Raw genomic sequence first — 19,705 nt, 5'->3', positions numbered from 1 at the left:
CCCAACTCAGATGATACAACTGCTGAAAGATTCAAAGAAAATTTTAGTTTAATTTCAAACTCGTACCCAATTCATACAATTATAGTTGGTGGTGACTTTAATTTACCTTCGATACGTTGGCGAAAACTCATGTTTGAATCTTGAGGTATGCATAAAACATCATCCGTACTTGTGCCAAAAGCATTCTCTGAAATCTATTTCGAGCAGTTAGTTCATGAGCCCGCGCGAATAGTAAACGGTTGTGGAAACACACTTGACCTCTTGTCAGCAAATAATCCTGAGCTAATAACGAGTATCAAAACAAACACAGAGATTAGTGAATACAGGGTTGTCGTAGCGACATTGAATATCGTAAAACCCAAATCCTCCAAAAATAAACGAAAAGTATACCTATCCAAAAAGCGGATAAAAATTCACTTGACGCCTTCCTTAGAAACAATCTCCATTCCTTCCAAATTAACAATGTGAGTGTAGGCCAGATGTGATTTCAGTTCAAAGAAATAGTATCTACACAGCTGAGAAATTTATACGAAATAAATTAATAAATGACATAGCTGATCTCCCTTGGCCACAAAACGGATCAGAACACTATTGCAGCCGGCCGCGGTGGTCTAGCGGTTCTGGCGCTGCAGTCCGGAACCGCGGGACTGCTACGGTCGCAGGTTCGAATCCTGCCTCGGACATGGGTGTGTGTGATGTCCTTAGGTTAGTTAGGTTTAAGTAGTTCTAAGTTCTAGGGGACTTATGACCTAAGATGTTGCGTCCCATAGTGCTCAGAGCCATTTGAACCACTATTGCAGAAACAACGAAAAAGCATTCCAAATTTAAATGAACGCAAAATCTCCAAGGTTGGCGATCTTTTACAGAAGCTCGAAATTTCACGTGGACTTCAATGCGAGATGCCTACAATAATTTCCACAAGAAAACTTTGTCCCGAAACCGGGAAGAAAATCCAAAGAGATTCTGGTCGTTTGTAAAGTGTGCTATCGGCAAGACACAATCAAACCTTTCTCTGCGCAATAGCAATGAAAATACTATAGAAGATAGTGCTGCCAAAGCTGAGCTACTAAACGCAGCCTTCCATAATTCCTTCACCAAAGGAGACGAAGTAAATATTCCGGAATTAGGATCAGGAACAGCTGCCAACATGAGTAACTTAGAAGTAGATATCCTCGAAGTAGTGAAGCAACATAAGTCACTTAATAAAAGCAAGTCCTCCGGTCCAGACTGTATACCAATTAGGTTTTTTTCAGAGTATGCTGATGCAATAGCTCCATTCTTAACAATCATGTACAACCGTCCGCCCGACGAAAGATCAGTACCCAAACACTGTAAAGTGACACAAGTCACGCCAATATCCAAGAAAGGTAGTAGGGGTAGTACACAAAATTATAGGCCCATATCATTAACGTCGATATGCAACAGGATTTTTAAGCACATATTGTGTCCGAACATTATGAATTACCTTGAAGAGAATGGTCTACTGACACACAGTCAACACGGGTTTGAAAAACATCGTTCTTCTGAAACATAAGTAGCTCTTTACACACACGAAGTGTTGAGTGCTATTGACAAGGGATTTCAAATTGATTCCGTATTTCTAGATTTTCAGAGGACTTTTGACACTATACCACACAAGCAGCTTGTAGAGAAATTGCGTGCTTATGGAATATCGTCTCAGTTATGTGACTGGATTCGTGATTTCCTATCAGAGAGGTCACAGTTCGTAGTAATTAACGGAAAGTCAACGAATAAAACAGAAGTGATTTCTGGCGTTCCACGAGGTAGTGTCATAGGCCCTCTGCTATTCCTTATATATATAAATGATTTAGGAGACAATCTGAGCAATCGTCATAGGTTGTTTGCAGATGATGCTGTCGTTTGTCGTCTAGTAAAGTCATCAGAAGTACAAAACAAATTGCAAAACGATTTAGATAAGATATCAGTATGGCGCAAAATTTGCCAATTGATTCTAAATAATGAAAAGTGTGAGGTCATCCCCGTGAGTGCCAAAAGGAGTCTCTTAAACTTCGGTTACACAATAAGTCAGTCAAATCTAAAGGCCGCAAATTCAGCTAAATGCCTCGGAATTACAGTTACGAACAGCTTAAATTGGAAAGAACGCACAGAAAATTTCGTGGGGAAGGCAAACCAAACATTGTGTTTCATTGGCAGAACACTTAGAAAATGTAACAGATCTACTAAAGAGACTGCCTACAGTACGCTTGTCCGTCCTCTTTTGGAGTACTACAGCGCGGTCTAGGATCCTTACCAGATAGGATTAACGGAGTACGTCGAGAAAGTTCAGAGAAGAGCAGAGCGTTTTGTATTATCGAGAAACAGTGGACAGAGTGTCACGGACACGGTACAGGATTTGGGTGGACATCATTAAAACAAAGGCGTTTTTCGTTTCGGCGAGATATTCTCACGAAATTTCAATCACCGACTTTCTCCTACGAATGCGAAAATATTTTGTTGACGTTGACCTACATACTAAGAAACGATCATCATAATAAAATGAGGGAAATGAGAGCTTGCACGGAATGATATAGACGTTAGTTTTTGCCGCGCGCTGTTCGACATTGGAACAATAGAAAATTATTGTAAAGGTGGTTCGAGGAGCCCTCTGCCACGCACTTAAGTATGATTTGCGGAGTATCCGAGTAGATGTAGGTGTAGAACTCGAACCATAGCAAGTCTTGCCTAACGATTTTCATTGGACTCGTTGATACCGCAGCCGCGCAGAGTGGCCGCGCGGCTGGAGGCGCCATGTCACGAATCGCGCGGCCCCTCCCGGAGGTTCGAGTCCTCCCTCGGGCACGGACGTGTGTGTTGTTCTTAGCGTAAGTTAGTTTAAGTAGTGTGTAAGTCTAGGGACTGATGACCTCAGCAGTTCGCTCCCTTATGAATTCACGAACATTTGAACATTTTTGATACCGTATAGTCCTCAGTATTTTAGCCATTCTGGTGAATTCAAAAAGACTCAGCCGTTTTCTAGGCATTTTATTCATAAACAAAACGAAATCAAAATGTAATGTTGGCACGCAAATTACGACTCAAACTTAATAGATTCCTTTTTCTTAGCAAAGAACCGTATCGAATGAAGCAAAGCAATGTCATTAAGTTTTTAATACACAAAGCGAAATCAGTAAATCTGTATGACCTAGCCAAGTAAATTCATTGTTAATTAGTATAAGAAGATAAGATTGAGCCGCTTCATTTTGTCACTGAGTCGTAATTTTGAAAGTGCATCTGTCAGTGAGTTAAAATAACGCCCCGTATAAATTATTCGCCCTTTAAGTTAAAAAACTAACAGCGCCATCAGTTGTTTCTTAGATGTACCCTTTTGGGATGACTAAGCTGTGGCCGAGCGGTTCTAGGCGCTACAGTCTGGAACCGTGCGACCGCTACAGTCGCAGGTTCCAATCCTGCCTCAAGCATGGATGTATGTGATGTCCTTAGGTTAGTTAGGTTTAAGTAGTTCTAAGTTCTAGGGGACTGATGACCTCAGATGTTAAGTCCCATAGTGCTCAGAGCCATTTTGAATAATTTATTGCCGGCCGGAGTGGCCGAGCGGTTCTAGGTGCTTCAGTCTGGAACTGCGCGACCGCTACGGTCGCAGGTTCGAATCCTGCCTCGGGCATGGATGTGTGTCATGTCCTTAGGTTAGTTAGTTTTAAGTAGTTCTAAGTTCTAGGAGACTGATGACCTCAGAAGTTAAGTCCCATAGTGCTCAGAGCCATTTGATTTGACTAAGCTGAGCAGATGATTTTAAAGAAAAGCGTAAACTGTAACATTTTTTTTTTCGTGTTCCGAATTTGATGAAAGAAAGCCTTTACATTGCACCAAGCTACGCTCAAGTTACCTGTGGAAACCCCATGAAAATTCATCTAGGGTTTTTGGGAACCAGGGTGTCCAGATAGACAAACTGACAAACACGACGGTTTTACAGTTTTATTGTAAGTACCGATTTAATAATTGGTTTTTACTATGACTAATACAATTCCTATTTATTAAGATTTAAACACAAGAGCTCTAACTTAACCTTACGACTGACAGACCAGATACATATAACATATACTTCACGAGAAATATTGTAATTTTGTGTACGTACTGACGTACGTAATTATTGGAAAAACATATTTTACTATAAGCACAAATACAACAGAAGATGAGACATGAAGTTCTGAAATCTTTATTAGCGGAATTTTACTTTGGAAGGTAGTGAAATAGCGTCGTGAAATACAGTAACAATGAAATTCAAATTAACCTTCTTCGTTTGCAGATAGCGTCAACCACCATTTTGATTAATAAAAAAAAATTGTGTAGTTTAAATAGAGTATGCTATTGTTGGAGATATCTGAACAGAGAACAGAGACCCAACGTAACTGGTGATAATAATTAGAGATTACGTAATTATGTTAGACACAGATACTGCATCACAGCAAAGCTTAAAGTATTTATCTTTGCAGCGATTACAAAGCTTAATTTAACTGTCAGTCACTTTTATTTAACAACAAAATATAAACGTAATTTATACACTGCAGGAAGCGGTGCTACGCATCAAGGTGGTCCAGCTTTACATGTAGAAGAAATTTGTGGATTCGACCATTATTTAACTATGACATCCTTGCTGAAACAGAAATGTCAAAGGACTTACGTGTAAATCATATGCGTGGAAAATAAGTCGGCAACACAGGGTGAAACTACTAAAATTTCTATAAATTAAAATTATCAGAAAAGCAATACTTAACCCATAAGTGAAAGTCCTAAGATACGCAAAAAGTAAGTTTGGCAGGTTCCAGACAATGCTAAGTAACAAGAAAAATAAAGAAAATCAGAAACGGAAAGAAACAGTTTCACCTGTGGAAGATAACTGAAACATCAGTCTGGACTTACTTGCCTACGAAGGAAAAAGAACTTTTACAAAGAAAAGGCACTCTCTGGAATTGGAAAATAAGTGAAATGAATCCAGTGTTACACAGCTGTTATTGAAAACCTGCGTGGAAAACACTGAACTTACCGTGGAAGAGATACAGAAGACATTAAAGGTAATGAAAATAATAAATATCCAGACCCTAGTTGAATGCATTACTTTTCTTCCAAAACACTCTCACATACAAGGTCAATGCGTCCAGCAGTTTACAACCTCATGGGACCGTAGAACTACGGGTATGTTGAGAAAGCTCAAGTCCGTTTCCCTAGAAACGCCGTTTTTAATTTTGACTACATGTTAAATATCTGCACATTATCATCGTTCAACGCATGAAGGCTATTAAGAGAGGAAGGAAATGCATAATCATTAAGAAGCATAAATGTTGGGAACACTCACTTCTAAGATAACGCCAGTTTCTTCAAATACTAACGTCTTTAAACTACATTATATTTATTTGTTAACTGCATGTTGGACAATATCCTCCAAAAGACAGTTAACATCAGTTGCCCACGAACTGACGAAAAGAGGACAAAACTTCCGGGAAATCGTTATTTTTTCTTAGTCATAGCACAGGTATTAAGACACTGGTTATTTCTGTGAAACTTTCAATGCGATTAATGTCTGAAGAACTTTCTATCGGCTCGGAAGTCAGACTTCTCTCATAAAAATCTTGATAAAATTCTTTCTCAAGACTATCGATATCAATATTTATATTTCTTGGACTTCGATGTCCCTGTTCTTGTCTTAAGAGGAAATTTACCTCGAACTACCTCCATTTTTTATGAAATATTATTGTAGTTAGTTAATAAACGTTATGCGGTCTCCATGAAAAACTTCCATTTTTTTCGAGTTGCAGAAATTGTTGTCATATCGGGTGCTCTAATCTAGTGGGTAGTTCGCCTCAAAAAGCGAGACAGGTGGGGCAGGTCGCTTAATGCGTTGGAATCCAATCAGAGCACCTGTGTACCTGCAACAAATATACCGAACTTCACTTTATTGCCTTTCTCGTACCCTTAGAGAGGGGAGACACAAATTTACTGTCTGACATTAGTTCGTCGCGTCAACGTAATTTATTTGTTTGGTGTCCTCCGCCTTTATTGGGGCACCGAGGCGTCCGACTTTGGTGGAACCGAGATCGCAATGAAATTGCTCAACAGAACTCAATGATGTGACGCTTAGTACGATACTCCTAATGCATCGTAATAAGCTGCCTTCCTATAACGAGCAATAAAATAATTTATTCACATAGAAAGAGTTTTCGTTCGTTCTACTATAACAGCAACATGTGAGACCGACACTCAAAAAATTTAGGAATATTATACATTCACTGGTTCCCTTGTCTGGTTTTCTTTACCTGTACATTTTATTTGCATTTTATGATCATTAGATTTTAGACTGATTTGATATCGTGTTTCGTCGTTTCCTGTGTTGTGTACGATACCTACTTGAGTCAAAATCCTCCTTTGTCATTCCAGTGAAGAGTTTTTATTGTTATAATCTTTATAGATAACCTTCTTCCTTCACCTACCATTTCGAATAATACTTGATTCTGTGATTCATATGACAACTGGCATTAACTTTACGTAGCAAAACATTTTAAATAGTTTCAGTTTCTTCTTTAGTTTGCCATGTTTCGTTTTCCTCTCCATATAATACTCTACACTAGACGTCAATTTCACAAACATTTTTGTAGACTCTACACCAATACTTGATCTTTCTTTGAACGATGCTTTCATCGTTTGCACCACCCTACTTGTGACATCTTTGATTCAGCCATCTAGTGTATTTTTTGCCTTCACTTCTGCTGCTTTGTCTTCCCTGTTTTGATGTTTATCAAGTAGCTAGTCTCCCTCCTAGTACTCTTCAACTCTTCCGTTCTTGTTTTGTTTAGCTTAAAAATAGCAGTTAAGTGATGTTACTCACTTCTTTCCACCTGTCTTCTAAATCCACTTTACTTTCGGTCACAAAGCCTGTGATGTCTTGAAACGTATCATTGTCGTCTGGTCCGCTGCATCTTCATTTCTATTCCAACATTTTAATTCATTTCGTTCACTTTCTCTGTAACATCCATGATAAACAATATGGCTGACATGCAATATTCTTACCTTACGCCATTTTTAACAGGAATTTTTCTTTCTATTCGTACTATTTTTATTATAGAACCTGTTCTAACAATATGCTGCAGATTATCGGTAAGTCTCTATATTTTCTTCTTAACTTTTCGCACAATACCCAAATTTACGTTGTCGAATGGTTTCGCTAGATCCACAGATACTATGAATGTCTCCTGTTTTATCTTTATTCTTTCTTACAACGTCAGATTTGTCAATCTGGTATATTTGCATTAGTCAAACGCAAATGAATATTCATTCATTACCTCGTGAGGTTCTTTTCTTGTCGGGATGATTCGCTAGTGTGAGATCACACTCATCTTAAGAAAAGTGAGATTAAAAAATAAAGAAAACAGGACGAATGTTTCTTCTAGGTTGTCAGCCGAGTCCTGCTATCTAAGCGAAGTATCGGCCTCAGTTGCAAGGACTTTGCCAAGGAAGCGTCGAGTTTAAACTTAGTAGTTGCCACGCAGTCGGGACAAATCAATTGGTTAAGACTGATAATATGATGCGGTTCAGAACAATTTTACTAGTAAATGCCGACTACAAAAGCTACGTTAATGTAAAACAGAATTCTCATAATGGCGACTCTTTGCATGTTAAATAATTGACATAAATGTGATTGTTCAACGTAGCATATGGAAAAATGTTCTCTTATTGAAAGCTAACTTTATACGATTCGGATTGTATGACAATACAGAGGACTTCTTAATGAAATTATCCAGGAATACTGCTGCCAAAGTGACGCAACTTCCTGCATAACGTGTTCTGCCTAAGAAATTCTATGAACAATTGAATCAATATACACTCCTGGAAATTGAAATAAGAACACCGTGAATTCATTGTCCCAGGAAGGGGAAACTTTATTGACACATTCCTGGGGTCAGATACATCACATGATCACACTGACAGAACCACAGGCACATAGACACAGGCAACAGAGCATGCACAATGTCGGCACTAGTACAGTGTATATCCACCTTTCGCAGCAATGCAGGCTGCTATTCTCCCATGGAGACGATCGTAGAGATGCTGGATGTAGTCCTGTGGAACGGCTTGCCATGCCATTTCCACCTGGCGCCTCAGGTGGACCAGCGTTCGTGCTGGACGTGCAGACCACGTGAGACGACGCTTCATCCAGTCCCAAACATGCTCAATGGGGGACAGATCCGGAGATCTTGCTGGCCAGGGTAGTTGACTTACACCTTCTAGAGCACGTTGGGTGGCACGGGATACATGCGGACGTGCATTGTCCTGTTGGAACAGCAAGTTCCCTTGCCGGTCTAGGAATGGTAGAACGATGGGTTCGATGACGGTTTGGATGTACCGTGCACTATTCAGTGTCCCCTCGACGATCACCAGTGGTGTACGGCCAGTGTAGGAGATCGCTCCCCACACCATGATGCCGGGTGTTGGCCCTGTGTGCCTCGGTCGTATGCAGTCCTGATTGTGGCGCTCACCTGCACGGCGCCAAACACGCATACGACCATCATTGGCACCAAGGCAGAAGCGACTCTCATCGCTGAAGACGACACGTCTCCATTCGTCCCTCCATTCACGCCTGTCGCGACACCACTGGAGGCGGGCTGCATGATGTTGGTGCGTGAGCGGAAGACGGCCTAACGGTGTGCGGGACCGTAGCGCAGCTTCATGGAGACGGTTGCGAATGGTCCTCGCCGATACCCCAGGAGCAACAGTGTCCCTAATTTGCTGGGAAGTGGCGGTGCGACCCCCTACGGCACTGCGTAGGATCCTACGGTCTTGGCGTGCATCCGTGCGTCGCTGCGGTCCGGTCCCAGGTCGACGGGCACGTGCACCTTCCGCCGACCACTGGCGACAACATCGATGTACTGTGGAGACCTCACGCCCCACGTGTTGAGCAATTCGGCGGTACGTCCACCCGGCCTCCCGCATGCCCACTATACGCCCTCGCTCAAAGTCCGTCAACTGCACATACGGTTCACGTCCACGCTGTCGCGGCATGCTACCAGTGTTAAAGACTGCGATGGAGCTCCGTATGCCACGGCAAACTGGCTGACACTGACGGCGGCGGTGCACAAATGCTGCGCAGCTAGCGCCATTCGACGGCCAACACCGCGGTTCCTGGTGTGTCCGCTGTGCCGTGCGTGTGATCATTGCTTGTATAGCCCTCTCGCAGTGTCCGGAGCAAGTATGGTGGGTCTGACACACCGGTGTCAATGTGTTCTTTTTTCCATTTCCAGGAGTGTATATCAAAAACCTAAAACGTTTTATACAGCTTGACATTAAATTTCGACTGAAAAAATTCTTACTAAGGCTAATAAAGCTTCTGAAAACAACCAGGAAATCTATTCGGAATCGCTATAACTCTTTCTTGGTTGGGCAACATGTCCTTGACACGGTAACTCTGAAGAAGTCTTATGTCTATATGTGATATCGTAGATTGTTGTAATTAATGTAATGAATCAGCATGGATACACTTCGCCATAAATCTTGATCTTCAGATTTTCACATTTGCCCTCCTAGATTCTTTATGTCGTCAGTCCGTGATCCATTAGGTCATCCACTAAGTCTGACCCAACGAATCCATCACAGAACCTTTTTATTCCACTTGAATCACTTCGTCTTGTCATACACACTACGGCCAAAAAGTTCAGTGACAGATTTTATTCAGCGCAGTAATTATGATGGGAGGTTGAACTATCAGCTGTAAACAACAGATGAGTATTCGAATTGTCTGTTGAGAACAGGAAGAATTAAGTAGTGGATATGTTACCCAAGAGTGTCACCGTTGTTGTGTCGCAAATCGTCATGTAGCAACATCTCTAATTCAGGTGCTCAGGAAATTCTTCAGAATTTTTTGAAGAAGAGAGAAATGTGTGCAAAGTTTGTCCCGCACTCCTGGATTCCCGAAAAAAAAATAGCGACGCGTGGACAGCTACCACGAACTGATTAAAATGCAAAACGGGGACAACTCTTCCTTGGAAAAAATCGCCACGGGTGACGAAACTTGCTGTTATCAATACGAATCAAACATAAAACGAAAAAGTACAGAAATTCACACAAAGGGTTAACGCTTTGACGACAACATAACCGACATTCAAGTCAATGTGACATTCGATCTGAACAACATACCATGGAAGGAATTTTCTGACCGTTTCACATGGTAGTATGAAAGTTTGGGGCATTGTACTCGAGTGGTTGTGAAGGGGGGAGGAGGGAGGGGGAGCGGGACTCGGTAGAACCACCATCTTAACGTTGCCCTATTTTCTATTAATTCACTCTCGAAGCATTTTCAACTGAAGTGCTATGCTCGGGCTATCTCCATTTAAGTTTCTTCACAATCAGTATCACATCCTCAATTCCTGCCTTTGCTCTTATCCATCTGTTTGTTTTTCTGTCCCTGTTTGTCATACTCAAGATACATTTTTCCATAGCTCGTTGGGCAATCAACAAATTTTTAAGTTTGATGTCCATGTGTTATCTGAATTGTTTAGTACCGGCAATATACTGGTTGTAGACTTTCCGTTTAAGGCACGTTGGGAACTGAACGCTGAGTGCAGCAATCAGTTTCCAAAATTAGCTTCAACACATTCTGTCTATTTCTGTCGCTATTCGTACGCATGATGTTTTCAGTTGTCCAAAGTTTACAAATTCGCCAGCTATTGCTATTACTTCGTCATTAATCTTTACTAGTCTCCTATCGGCAAAGTGATTTTACATTGTTTTCCCCGTAATTACTGTTTAGGGGTAATATCTTGCCCTGGTCAATTCCTCCATCCTTTATTGAAGGTTAATTGGATCCGAAACAAACAAAACAAAGTCACGTGCAATTCAAAAATGGTACAGATAAAACCCGTTTACACAGATTGTTTCTTTATTCTCAGTATAGTTATTTGAAGACTTCCTCCAAGGCAACAGAAAAATATTTGGTTAAATTGTGTCATCTTGCCTAAATCTTTTCGCAATTCTGAACTTTCAACTCTCTCATTGTAATCGAATGGAAGCTGTAGCCATTTTGTATATATTCTTCAACAAAATTATGTGGGTAGACTCCATTCCTTGTTTCTCAACTCCTGCCAGGACAGATTTTACTGTGGGAGTTCCAAACGCTTTCTCATACACTTAAACCCCACACAAAGTTGTAGCTGATATACTGTCTCCAACTTTTTCTGTACTGATTCTCGGAGTCTGTTATGTGATTTTCGATTTCCTTGGAAGCGAGGGCGCAGTGAAAAGTAACGCCTTCGAGTTTTTAAAACTTTTCTTAATATAGGTTGAGGTGTTACTACATGTCACGCACTTTACTGGGTCGGATTTCCCGCTTCGCTGACGCAAGTCGTAAGCCGCTGACGCAAGTTGTAAGCCGCTAACGCTAAAGGACTCTGAACAGTGGCGTATAACAGGGTGGTGTATAACGTAACTATGTCGGTACGTCAGAAACTCTCAGAAAACTGAAATCAGGAATTCGAAGAGTTCGTTCATACATGCAGCCTCCTCTACTTCAGTACGACAATGCCAGACCACAAACGAGCTCTGCGACTTCTGCAACAGTCCTACCCCTTGGGTTCACTGTCATCTACATCTACCTCTACATGGCTATTCTCAAAATCACACTTATGGGCCTAGCAGAGGGTTCATCTAACTACCTTCACACTAATTCTCGAACAGAGCGCGGAAAAAACCAACACCTGTATCTTCCCGTGTGAGCTCTGATTTCCCTTATTTCATTATGATGATCGTTTCTCCGTTTCTAGGTCAACGTCAACAAAATATTTTCTCATTCGGAGGAGGAAGTTGGTGACTGAAATTTCGTGAAAAGATCGTGCTGCAACGAAAAACCCCTTTGTTTTAGTGAATTCCAGCCCAAATCCTGTATCATGTCCATGAAACTCTGTCTCCTATTTCTCGATGGTACAAAACGTGCTGCCCTTATTTGAATTGTCGATGTACTCCGTTAATCCTACCTGGTAAGGCTCCCAGTCTGCGCAGTTGTACCCCAAAAGAGGACAGATAAGATCAGTGTACGCAGTCTCTTTAGCTGATCTGTTGCATCTTCTAAGTGTTCAGCCAACAAAACGCAGTCTTTGGTTCGCCCTCCCAACAACAATTTCTATGTTTTTTTTCTAATTTAAGTTGTCTGTAATTGTATTTCCTAGGTATTTAGTTAAATTTACGGCCTTCAGATTTGACTGATTTATCGTGTAACCGAAGTTAAACTGATTCCTTTCAGCACTTACGTGGATGACTTCACACTTTTCATTATTTATGGTCAATTACCAATTTTCGAACCATATAAATATCTTATCTAAATCGTTTTGCAATTTGTTTTAATCTTCTGATGACTTTACTAGGCGACAAACAACAGCATCATCTTCAAACAACTTAAGACGTCTGCATAGATTGTGTCCTAAATCGATTGTATACTTGAGGAACAGCAGATGGCCAGTAACACTATGTTGGGGAACGCCATCGATCATCCTCCATAGAGTACCGACCTGGCCCCACTCGATTTTCATCTGTTTCCAAAAGTTAAAGGACACCTTCGACAACTGCACTTTGATAGTGATGAAGCCTCACAAGCAAAGGTGAGATGGTTGTTCGGTCAACAAAGTCAAACATTCTACAGTTACGGTATCAACAAACCGGTCTCTCTTTGGGAGAAATATTGTCGTCATCAGGATGACTATGTTGAGAAATACATATGTAGACATTAAGAACAAAGATGTAAGCTGTTAATAAAGTTTGTTTTATTTAAAAATCTTTAAGTGTTTCCGCATGAAAAATTCGAAGGCATTACCTTGCAGAATTCCTTCACACAGTACACAGATTTTTGTAGAAATTTTTAAATACCTTTGATGCAGTCTCCCATCTGACTGCCTGAAATGTGGTAAGATGTCTAGCCAGCAAGAGTATATGTTTCGATTCCTCAAAATTCGGTTCTTCTCGATTGCCTGTTATGGTCTACTTTTTCCCTTCATCAACTATTTCCTATGCTCTGAAATTTTGTTTTGTATACTCCTCTTCGCTCTTGCACTATTTTTAGCTGTATCTAGTATAACATTTGTCAAAGCATCGTTTCTCGTATTTGACACTACAGTTGCTTATTCTCTAGGACCTTAAACATTTCTAAAAACTTGAATTGGTCTTCTTCTTGTTTTATACATATCTTTGATAGAACAAAACTGGATATGTGTTTGTTGAGTTTTGTTCCTTCCAACTTAGTATCCAGATTTTTTTTTCATGTTCTTAGCCCGTGCTCATTGCAAATCCTGAACCGGTTTATGACCAACAAATTTTGCACGACTTGTGTGTTGTTTGACAGTACAAGTCAATCTCATTTGTAATGCGTTTGGTCCTTTCAATGTACATTTTCTGCCATGGTTTACCGTAAAAGACTATGTTTTGAATTTGCATTCTTTTTTTCTTAAGAATGAGGGTTCAGATTTGTTCCCGCTTTCAGCTGAAACTGGCCCGTTGCTATCGTATAGTGACAAGCGTTTTTGTTTAACAGTTCTTGTAACTCAGATCTGTTGTGTATTTGGCATATATATAAAGATATCTTCCGTTCTTTTCACCGCTGGAGTGTGAGAAGACTAATTACTTGCTCATATACTTCTGTTCAAGTTTTTATCTCGATTTTATCTTCATGGGCCAAATGGAGCAATGAGTAGAGAGCTGACGAATACTTGTCACGAAAACTGACTTTCAGAATTTTCAAGACGTCTTTTTGTATGTATCTGTGAATTCAGATTTTGCAAGATTTCTGTTGCACAAACTCGTATAACAAATAAAACTGAGACCAATCACGTTGATCTTCTTTGTAAATATTCAGTTCCCTCTGTTAGCTTAGCATAAATTGGTTTGTACATACTCGAGCAGAGTTGCAGTATAGGCCGTACAAACGCTTTCTAAGCAATATCTTTCACTGACGAACGACAGTTTGCCAAAACCTTGCCAGTGGAGCCAAGACTGTCATTTGTTATACGATTATTTTTGCTTCACTTCTGTCTCCACCAATGTTACTTTCACGTGTTTTATGACGTGAGTGCTACTTGCTGTTACTTATTAATTGTGTAGTCATGGGCTAATACTTTTTTTATATATATATATATCTCGTTACTTGTGCAACTTTTCACTTCTCTAAATTAAAAGTCAATTCTCTCTTTTTGTACCAGGTTAATCGTTTGTCAAATTCTCAACCTCAAATAATACCTAACCTCATTTGCCAAGTAATTAATATATAACAGATCCAGTAAGGTCCCTAGTGCACTTCCAGGTGGCATACACAAAAATTATTGTATGTGTGGATGAATGATTATCGGGGATAACGTTCTACCTGCCAGCAAGTCCTTAATCCAGTCGCTCACGTGGGCAGATTAATGGATGACTGTGTATGACCTACTCAAGAACTATGACATGTAGACTCTTCAACTCTGGTAGGACATGTTAAGAAAGAAAAGAACGTTAGGATTTAATGTCCCGTTGACGATGATGTCATTAGAGACGGAGCAACAGCTGGAATTTTGTAAGAATAAGGACAGAAGTTGGCAGTTTCCTTTTCAAAGACTCATACTAGTATTTACTTCAAGTGATTTATGAAAATCACGGATAAACTAAATCTTAATGACGTATAGTGACTTGAACCCTGCCCCGTAGTTACTACAATTACATAAAGCTAACACGCATTTGAAAGTAATTTGTATTTATAGAAGAAAGAATTTATGCATCGACACATATTTATAATTTTCAAAATACGATTTGGCGAAACTAGTACGAACGTATTTCTTCCCATTATTATTTACGTAAATTTGTTACACAGATAAAAGTTAAAATGTGATGTACTATTCGCATAACTTTTCCCGTAGTCTATTTCATTCGTAGTTCCTTCCACCTGATAACATGATAAACTGCAGTATTCTCTAATTCTGTGCTTCAAAATAAAAAGAAATCCTACCTCGTTTGTAGAATAAAAAGAGGAAAAATTGCCGTACCACTGTTTAGCTAAGCTGAGTATACTTCAGGAGGTGTTTGCTCTCATTTTTTAAGTGGAATTGCATCTGCATGAATACTTTGTATCGAAACGTAATTTTCTGGATTTTAGTCTAGTTGCTATTCCTATCAACAATGTAGCAAAAAATCGCAGAAATATTAGTGTTTACTGAAATATGTAGTGCTAGAGCTGAAATTCTTTTACGGTTTCGCGTGTCTTTCAAGTGTTTCGGTCCTTTTGACTAAGACAAATCACACATACGAACTACAACATTTACATATTTCAAACTGAAACTATTCTGTGAAAAAGAAGAGGAATGTAATTATACAGGCATTCATAGACATCAATAAAATTCCTGTCTCTTTCTTGTTTTGCAAAGGAAGTGAGTGAAACAACTTCTGTTACAGATGCGACGCCAAAGCAGCACATCCACGTCAGCAAGAAATACACGGAGGCGTTCCGGAGATCGCTCGAAGAACCGGAGGAGTTCTGGTCGGAGGTGGGCCGCTGCGTAACCTGGTCCAAGCCCTGGGTCAAAGTCCTCGACAACTCTGAGAAGCCCTTCACGAAATGGTACGCTCACTCGAAGACATATATCAAATGAAAGTTGTACTTCGAAACTAATATGCTTCCCCCAGCTATGTAACTCCTCCAACTTCGAAAACAGCATAACGCCAGTGAATAAATTCTTCCCGTCTTAACCTATAGCTGACGTATAGGGGCGGTGAAACAACAGCAGGGCCTCAGGAAATTTTAATGCGTCATTTATCGATTATAATGTTACAAAAACACCCCAATAAAAAATTGAAAAAATCGGACAAATCTTTTGTGAAGTAAGAAATAAAACAGGTTAGAGGAATATCTGACGCACCTCATTTCCGTTATATGATTTCGAGCAGCATTCTCTAATCTCTTTTTATTTCTTACTTTTAGACAAAGAAGTTAACATAACATTTGACCGACTTTTAATTTTTTTCTATTTTCAGGTTTTGCTTAGAAAGCATGAACTTATTGATATCTGATTTACCTTCCTAGCCTCTTCTGTTCTGGCAATGTCCGAAATTTAGTGCTTGATTCGAAGGAAACCATTTTGAAAGTTAGGTATCACATCAATGTAACTTTTTATACGCAAAACTGTTAGGCCTTGAAAAGATAAACTTCTTGAGACGTAATTTGTCTTCCTAGTGTCTGCTGTTCTCGGAATTTCCGAAATTTAGTACTTGATTCGAAGGTAGCCATTTTAAAAATGAACTATCATACAGGTGCAAGTTTTCATACACAAAATATAGTAGATAAGCCTTGAAGATATGATCTGTTTGACACTTCATTTACATACCACGCAGCAGCTGTTCGCGAAATATTGTAATTTCCTTCAAATCACTACTCAGGTGCTTTTTAATTATCCTAATTACTTTAAAGCTATTAAATATTTTATTGCCAAACTGTACCTCAAACTGGTCGGTTTGATATACTATTTGTCTATTTACCACTCTTCGTTTGGCTACAAAAAATCAGACTAGAATCCAATGTGTAATTTATAGGGAGTCATCTTTTCACTCCGCTCCGACATTTCACTAAAAATTAATGCTAGATAAAATCTCTATCGTTTAAATGTCATTTGTTTTAAAAGTGGAGTGGAATGCAACAAATTGGTGAGAGAGACGAGTAATCTCCGTCACATACTTCAGAATACTTCCATCTAATTTTCAGAACTTAGTGTTAAACATTGTAATGGTCATTTATTAATGGTCACATTATTTCAGTGTTTTATTGCAGGCTTTGAAAGGACTTGTGTAATTCGTTATGGCACTAAAATGTCAGACTATTATGTAAGACTGTGACGTTTCATTCACTCAAGGTATTGCAAGTTTGATAAACCAGAGGGTATAGTTCGGAAGTGCATTATTCTGACTTTAGTTAGTGTACATATCCTTTCAATTTCTCATGCGACGTCCTATGTTTTTAAAGGTCCAGTATGCAGTAAATGTTCCTTTTTTACAGACCTTCAGAGTTTTAAAACATCTTCCTGTTTCTTTAGAAGCTTACAACACCAAAGAAACCTTTTATTCCATCGCACGTCAGATAGTGTAGCAGACAGAGCTACAAAGAAAATAACAACTGCATATTTGTTTACAGTAAAAAAATCGCGCTTTGCTTACTGCAACACACAAATTTAAATATCAGGCATATTTCGCTTCTTATTTATAAATTATCGTATGTGAGCATGGTGAAAAACTGCACATATTTTTAACAGGGCATGAATTGTAGGTCTGGAGGAGTTCATTTCTCGGATTTTGCTTCAGTTGAAACAGTATTTAGAATCATTTATCCTTTAGCCTGACCAGACGACGTTACTGTTCCTCCTGCATATGAAAACATCACCTCTTTCAGAAGCAAATTTGGTGTGCAATCGAGATATATTATTTAAGGGGAAAATACTCAGAGAAATAATCTGCGAGAATCACAATTCACCATATTTTATAAGTTATGAATTTCCATTCATAGAACAATGTGTATGACAAACTACAGAAACAGATTTTGAGAGCTTATAGCTGGCCTCTGAAATGCACTGGTTGGTGCATGACAAAAATGACATACTGCAGTCGAACTTAGTGACACTTTATTAAAAAACGTGCAAAAATGTATTTGTTGTGAACTCAAGAAACCCCATGACAAATAGAACAAATTCAGAAATTAACTACCTGTGTCTGTTATCTGAACAATATATAAAGCATGTACTTTTCACATCAGCGTGGGGAAAACAAAAGACGATTCGAGGTAGGTGCTGATAGAATACAAAGGACTATTGTCTACTGCATTGACCGAGTGACCTGAGGGGAACTGAGTGACAGCCGTTTTAACAATATGTGAACTCCAACACAGTGCTTCCCACCAAGAATCTCACAAGAAAGGAGTAGTGGGACAAGGGCAGCGTCACACCACATTGCCAGATTTATTCAAGATGGCGGATACAAGATGGCGTCCGTAGATGTGGCAATGTCGCAGTGACATCTGGTGGGAAAAAAGGTCAGTTGGGCTACCACCACTAACCTAACCCCCTCCTCTTCTCCCTCCCCTTTCCCACCCTCTCCCCTCACCATCTAGAAATTGGTGGGAAAAGGAATTGGTCAGCGTTGGGCTGCCGGATAGGATGGATGTAAGTCTTTATATTCCATGCATTGTTTATTTAAAGAGTTTGAGTTGTCATAGGCAGCAGCTCAATCAAATGTGTTCACTGTGATGTCTGGAGTCCAACTGACTTAGTTCACAACACCGCCAACAGAGGGCGCTGTCAGCCCTTCCCTCCCCCTCCCATGACGTAATCCAAGATGGCGGTCTGGGGAAAATGACGGAAAAAGGACTCAGTCTGTGTCTAGCTGCTCGACTGGGAGAACGGACATAATTGTTTACTGCGTTCAGTGGATGAGATGTCTGTGCTAGAGAAGGAGGAGTATAGTACCTGTAACCATGCATCTGAGGACTGTGTAGATAGCAATGTTATTTGGTGAAGACAAATACGCTTCATGGAATAATGAATGCGGCAGGATGGGACTAAGTTACACTTTGCCACTCGTACTGATAAATGTGTGTTCTGTAACTGTAGATCATTCGATGAAAGGCCAGTCAATCTCCCAAAGCACAAGAGGCAAGACGTTCACCACAGAGTCTCTGCATCCACTGTTAGAGAGGCTGCATGCCATGCTCCCTGTCCCAAGAGTCTCCACGCCAGTTTATGGCACGACCATGTGGTAAGTGGAGTTGCAGCTGCATACTTACTGACGTGTTGGGAATACCTACAGCCTTCCTCTTCCTTTCCATACCCGGTGTGCAGATACTGTTGGACATTGAACACGAATTGCTTTGAGAGTTATTACATCTGGTGTTGTGGAATATAGTCACATACATGACTGAAGATGTCACAGGAACTAAATGCACCACTGCACACAGAGAGAGATAGGGATTTGCATGTGATACAAGACTATTTAAACAATTATACGTTTTATTCTGATGAATACCACCACTGCCACACTCGAACATGGACTTTAAAAAGATCGTGACACACTAGCGAATCCTCCCAAAGACACTTCACACGCTTTTGTGGGAAACAGATCCCAAAACCAATATCAACTGCAGTATCTGATTTTACACACCAAAAACGACAATGTTTGGACATCGAAGTGGATATCTCTGTAACTTTGAACAGGACGTTTACCACACTTCAAGTTTCAGCTGATTGTTTCAAGGCACTGCCAGGGAGACAGAAAAACTGAGTGGGCTTAGTTTTATATTTGCTGCCGCTAGAGTCAGGGACGCTTTTTTCCCACTTCTCGAAGCACACGCTGGTGTCTAAGCACACACTGGTGTCTAAGCACAGATGGGAAAATCGGAACAATTACACAAACAGAATTGAAAGCACTGTCCTCCAGGTGAGAAAAAATGGCTGGAATTTTCGGTGTCCTACAACTGCTGGCCTAAAGGCACAGTGGTGGATGAGGGACAGCATCCAGCCTGATGTGGATGGTCTGATTGGCTGTGTCTCTCAACACCAAACAAAGAAGACATCATGTTGCTCTCAGACATCACAGAACTTTCCGTAGCTACCTTTCCCCTGACTGTAGAGGTCCCTATGCCCTGCACGAAGAATGTCTTGTGAATGGAGCATTCTGAATGGCTCTTACAGAATTT

At 40.2% G+C, this 19,705-nt stretch overlaps 1 protein-coding gene across 1 annotated transcript in view; it reads left to right on the top strand.

Moving 5' to 3' along the window:
- The window catches only part of LOC126248710 (acyl-CoA synthetase short-chain family member 3, mitochondrial), a 345,178-nt gene that overhangs the window by 111,696 nt on the left and 213,777 nt on the right, over positions 1 to 19,705 (top strand). Inside the window, exon 2 of the mRNA XM_049950007.1 lies at positions 15,427 to 15,592. Coding sequence (XP_049805964.1) covers positions 15,427 to 15,592 — 166 coding nt within the window. The remainder of the gene's footprint in view (positions 1 to 15,426; positions 15,593 to 19,705) is intronic.

Source organism: Schistocerca nitens, chromosome 3, assembly GCF_023898315.1.
Source record: "Schistocerca nitens isolate TAMUIC-IGC-003100 chromosome 3, iqSchNite1.1, whole genome shotgun sequence".
Taxonomy (NCBI): domain Eukaryota; kingdom Metazoa; phylum Arthropoda; class Insecta; order Orthoptera; family Acrididae; genus Schistocerca; species Schistocerca nitens.
Note: the sequence above shows the minus strand (reverse complement) of the source record. Positions and strands in the feature narration are given on the sequence as shown.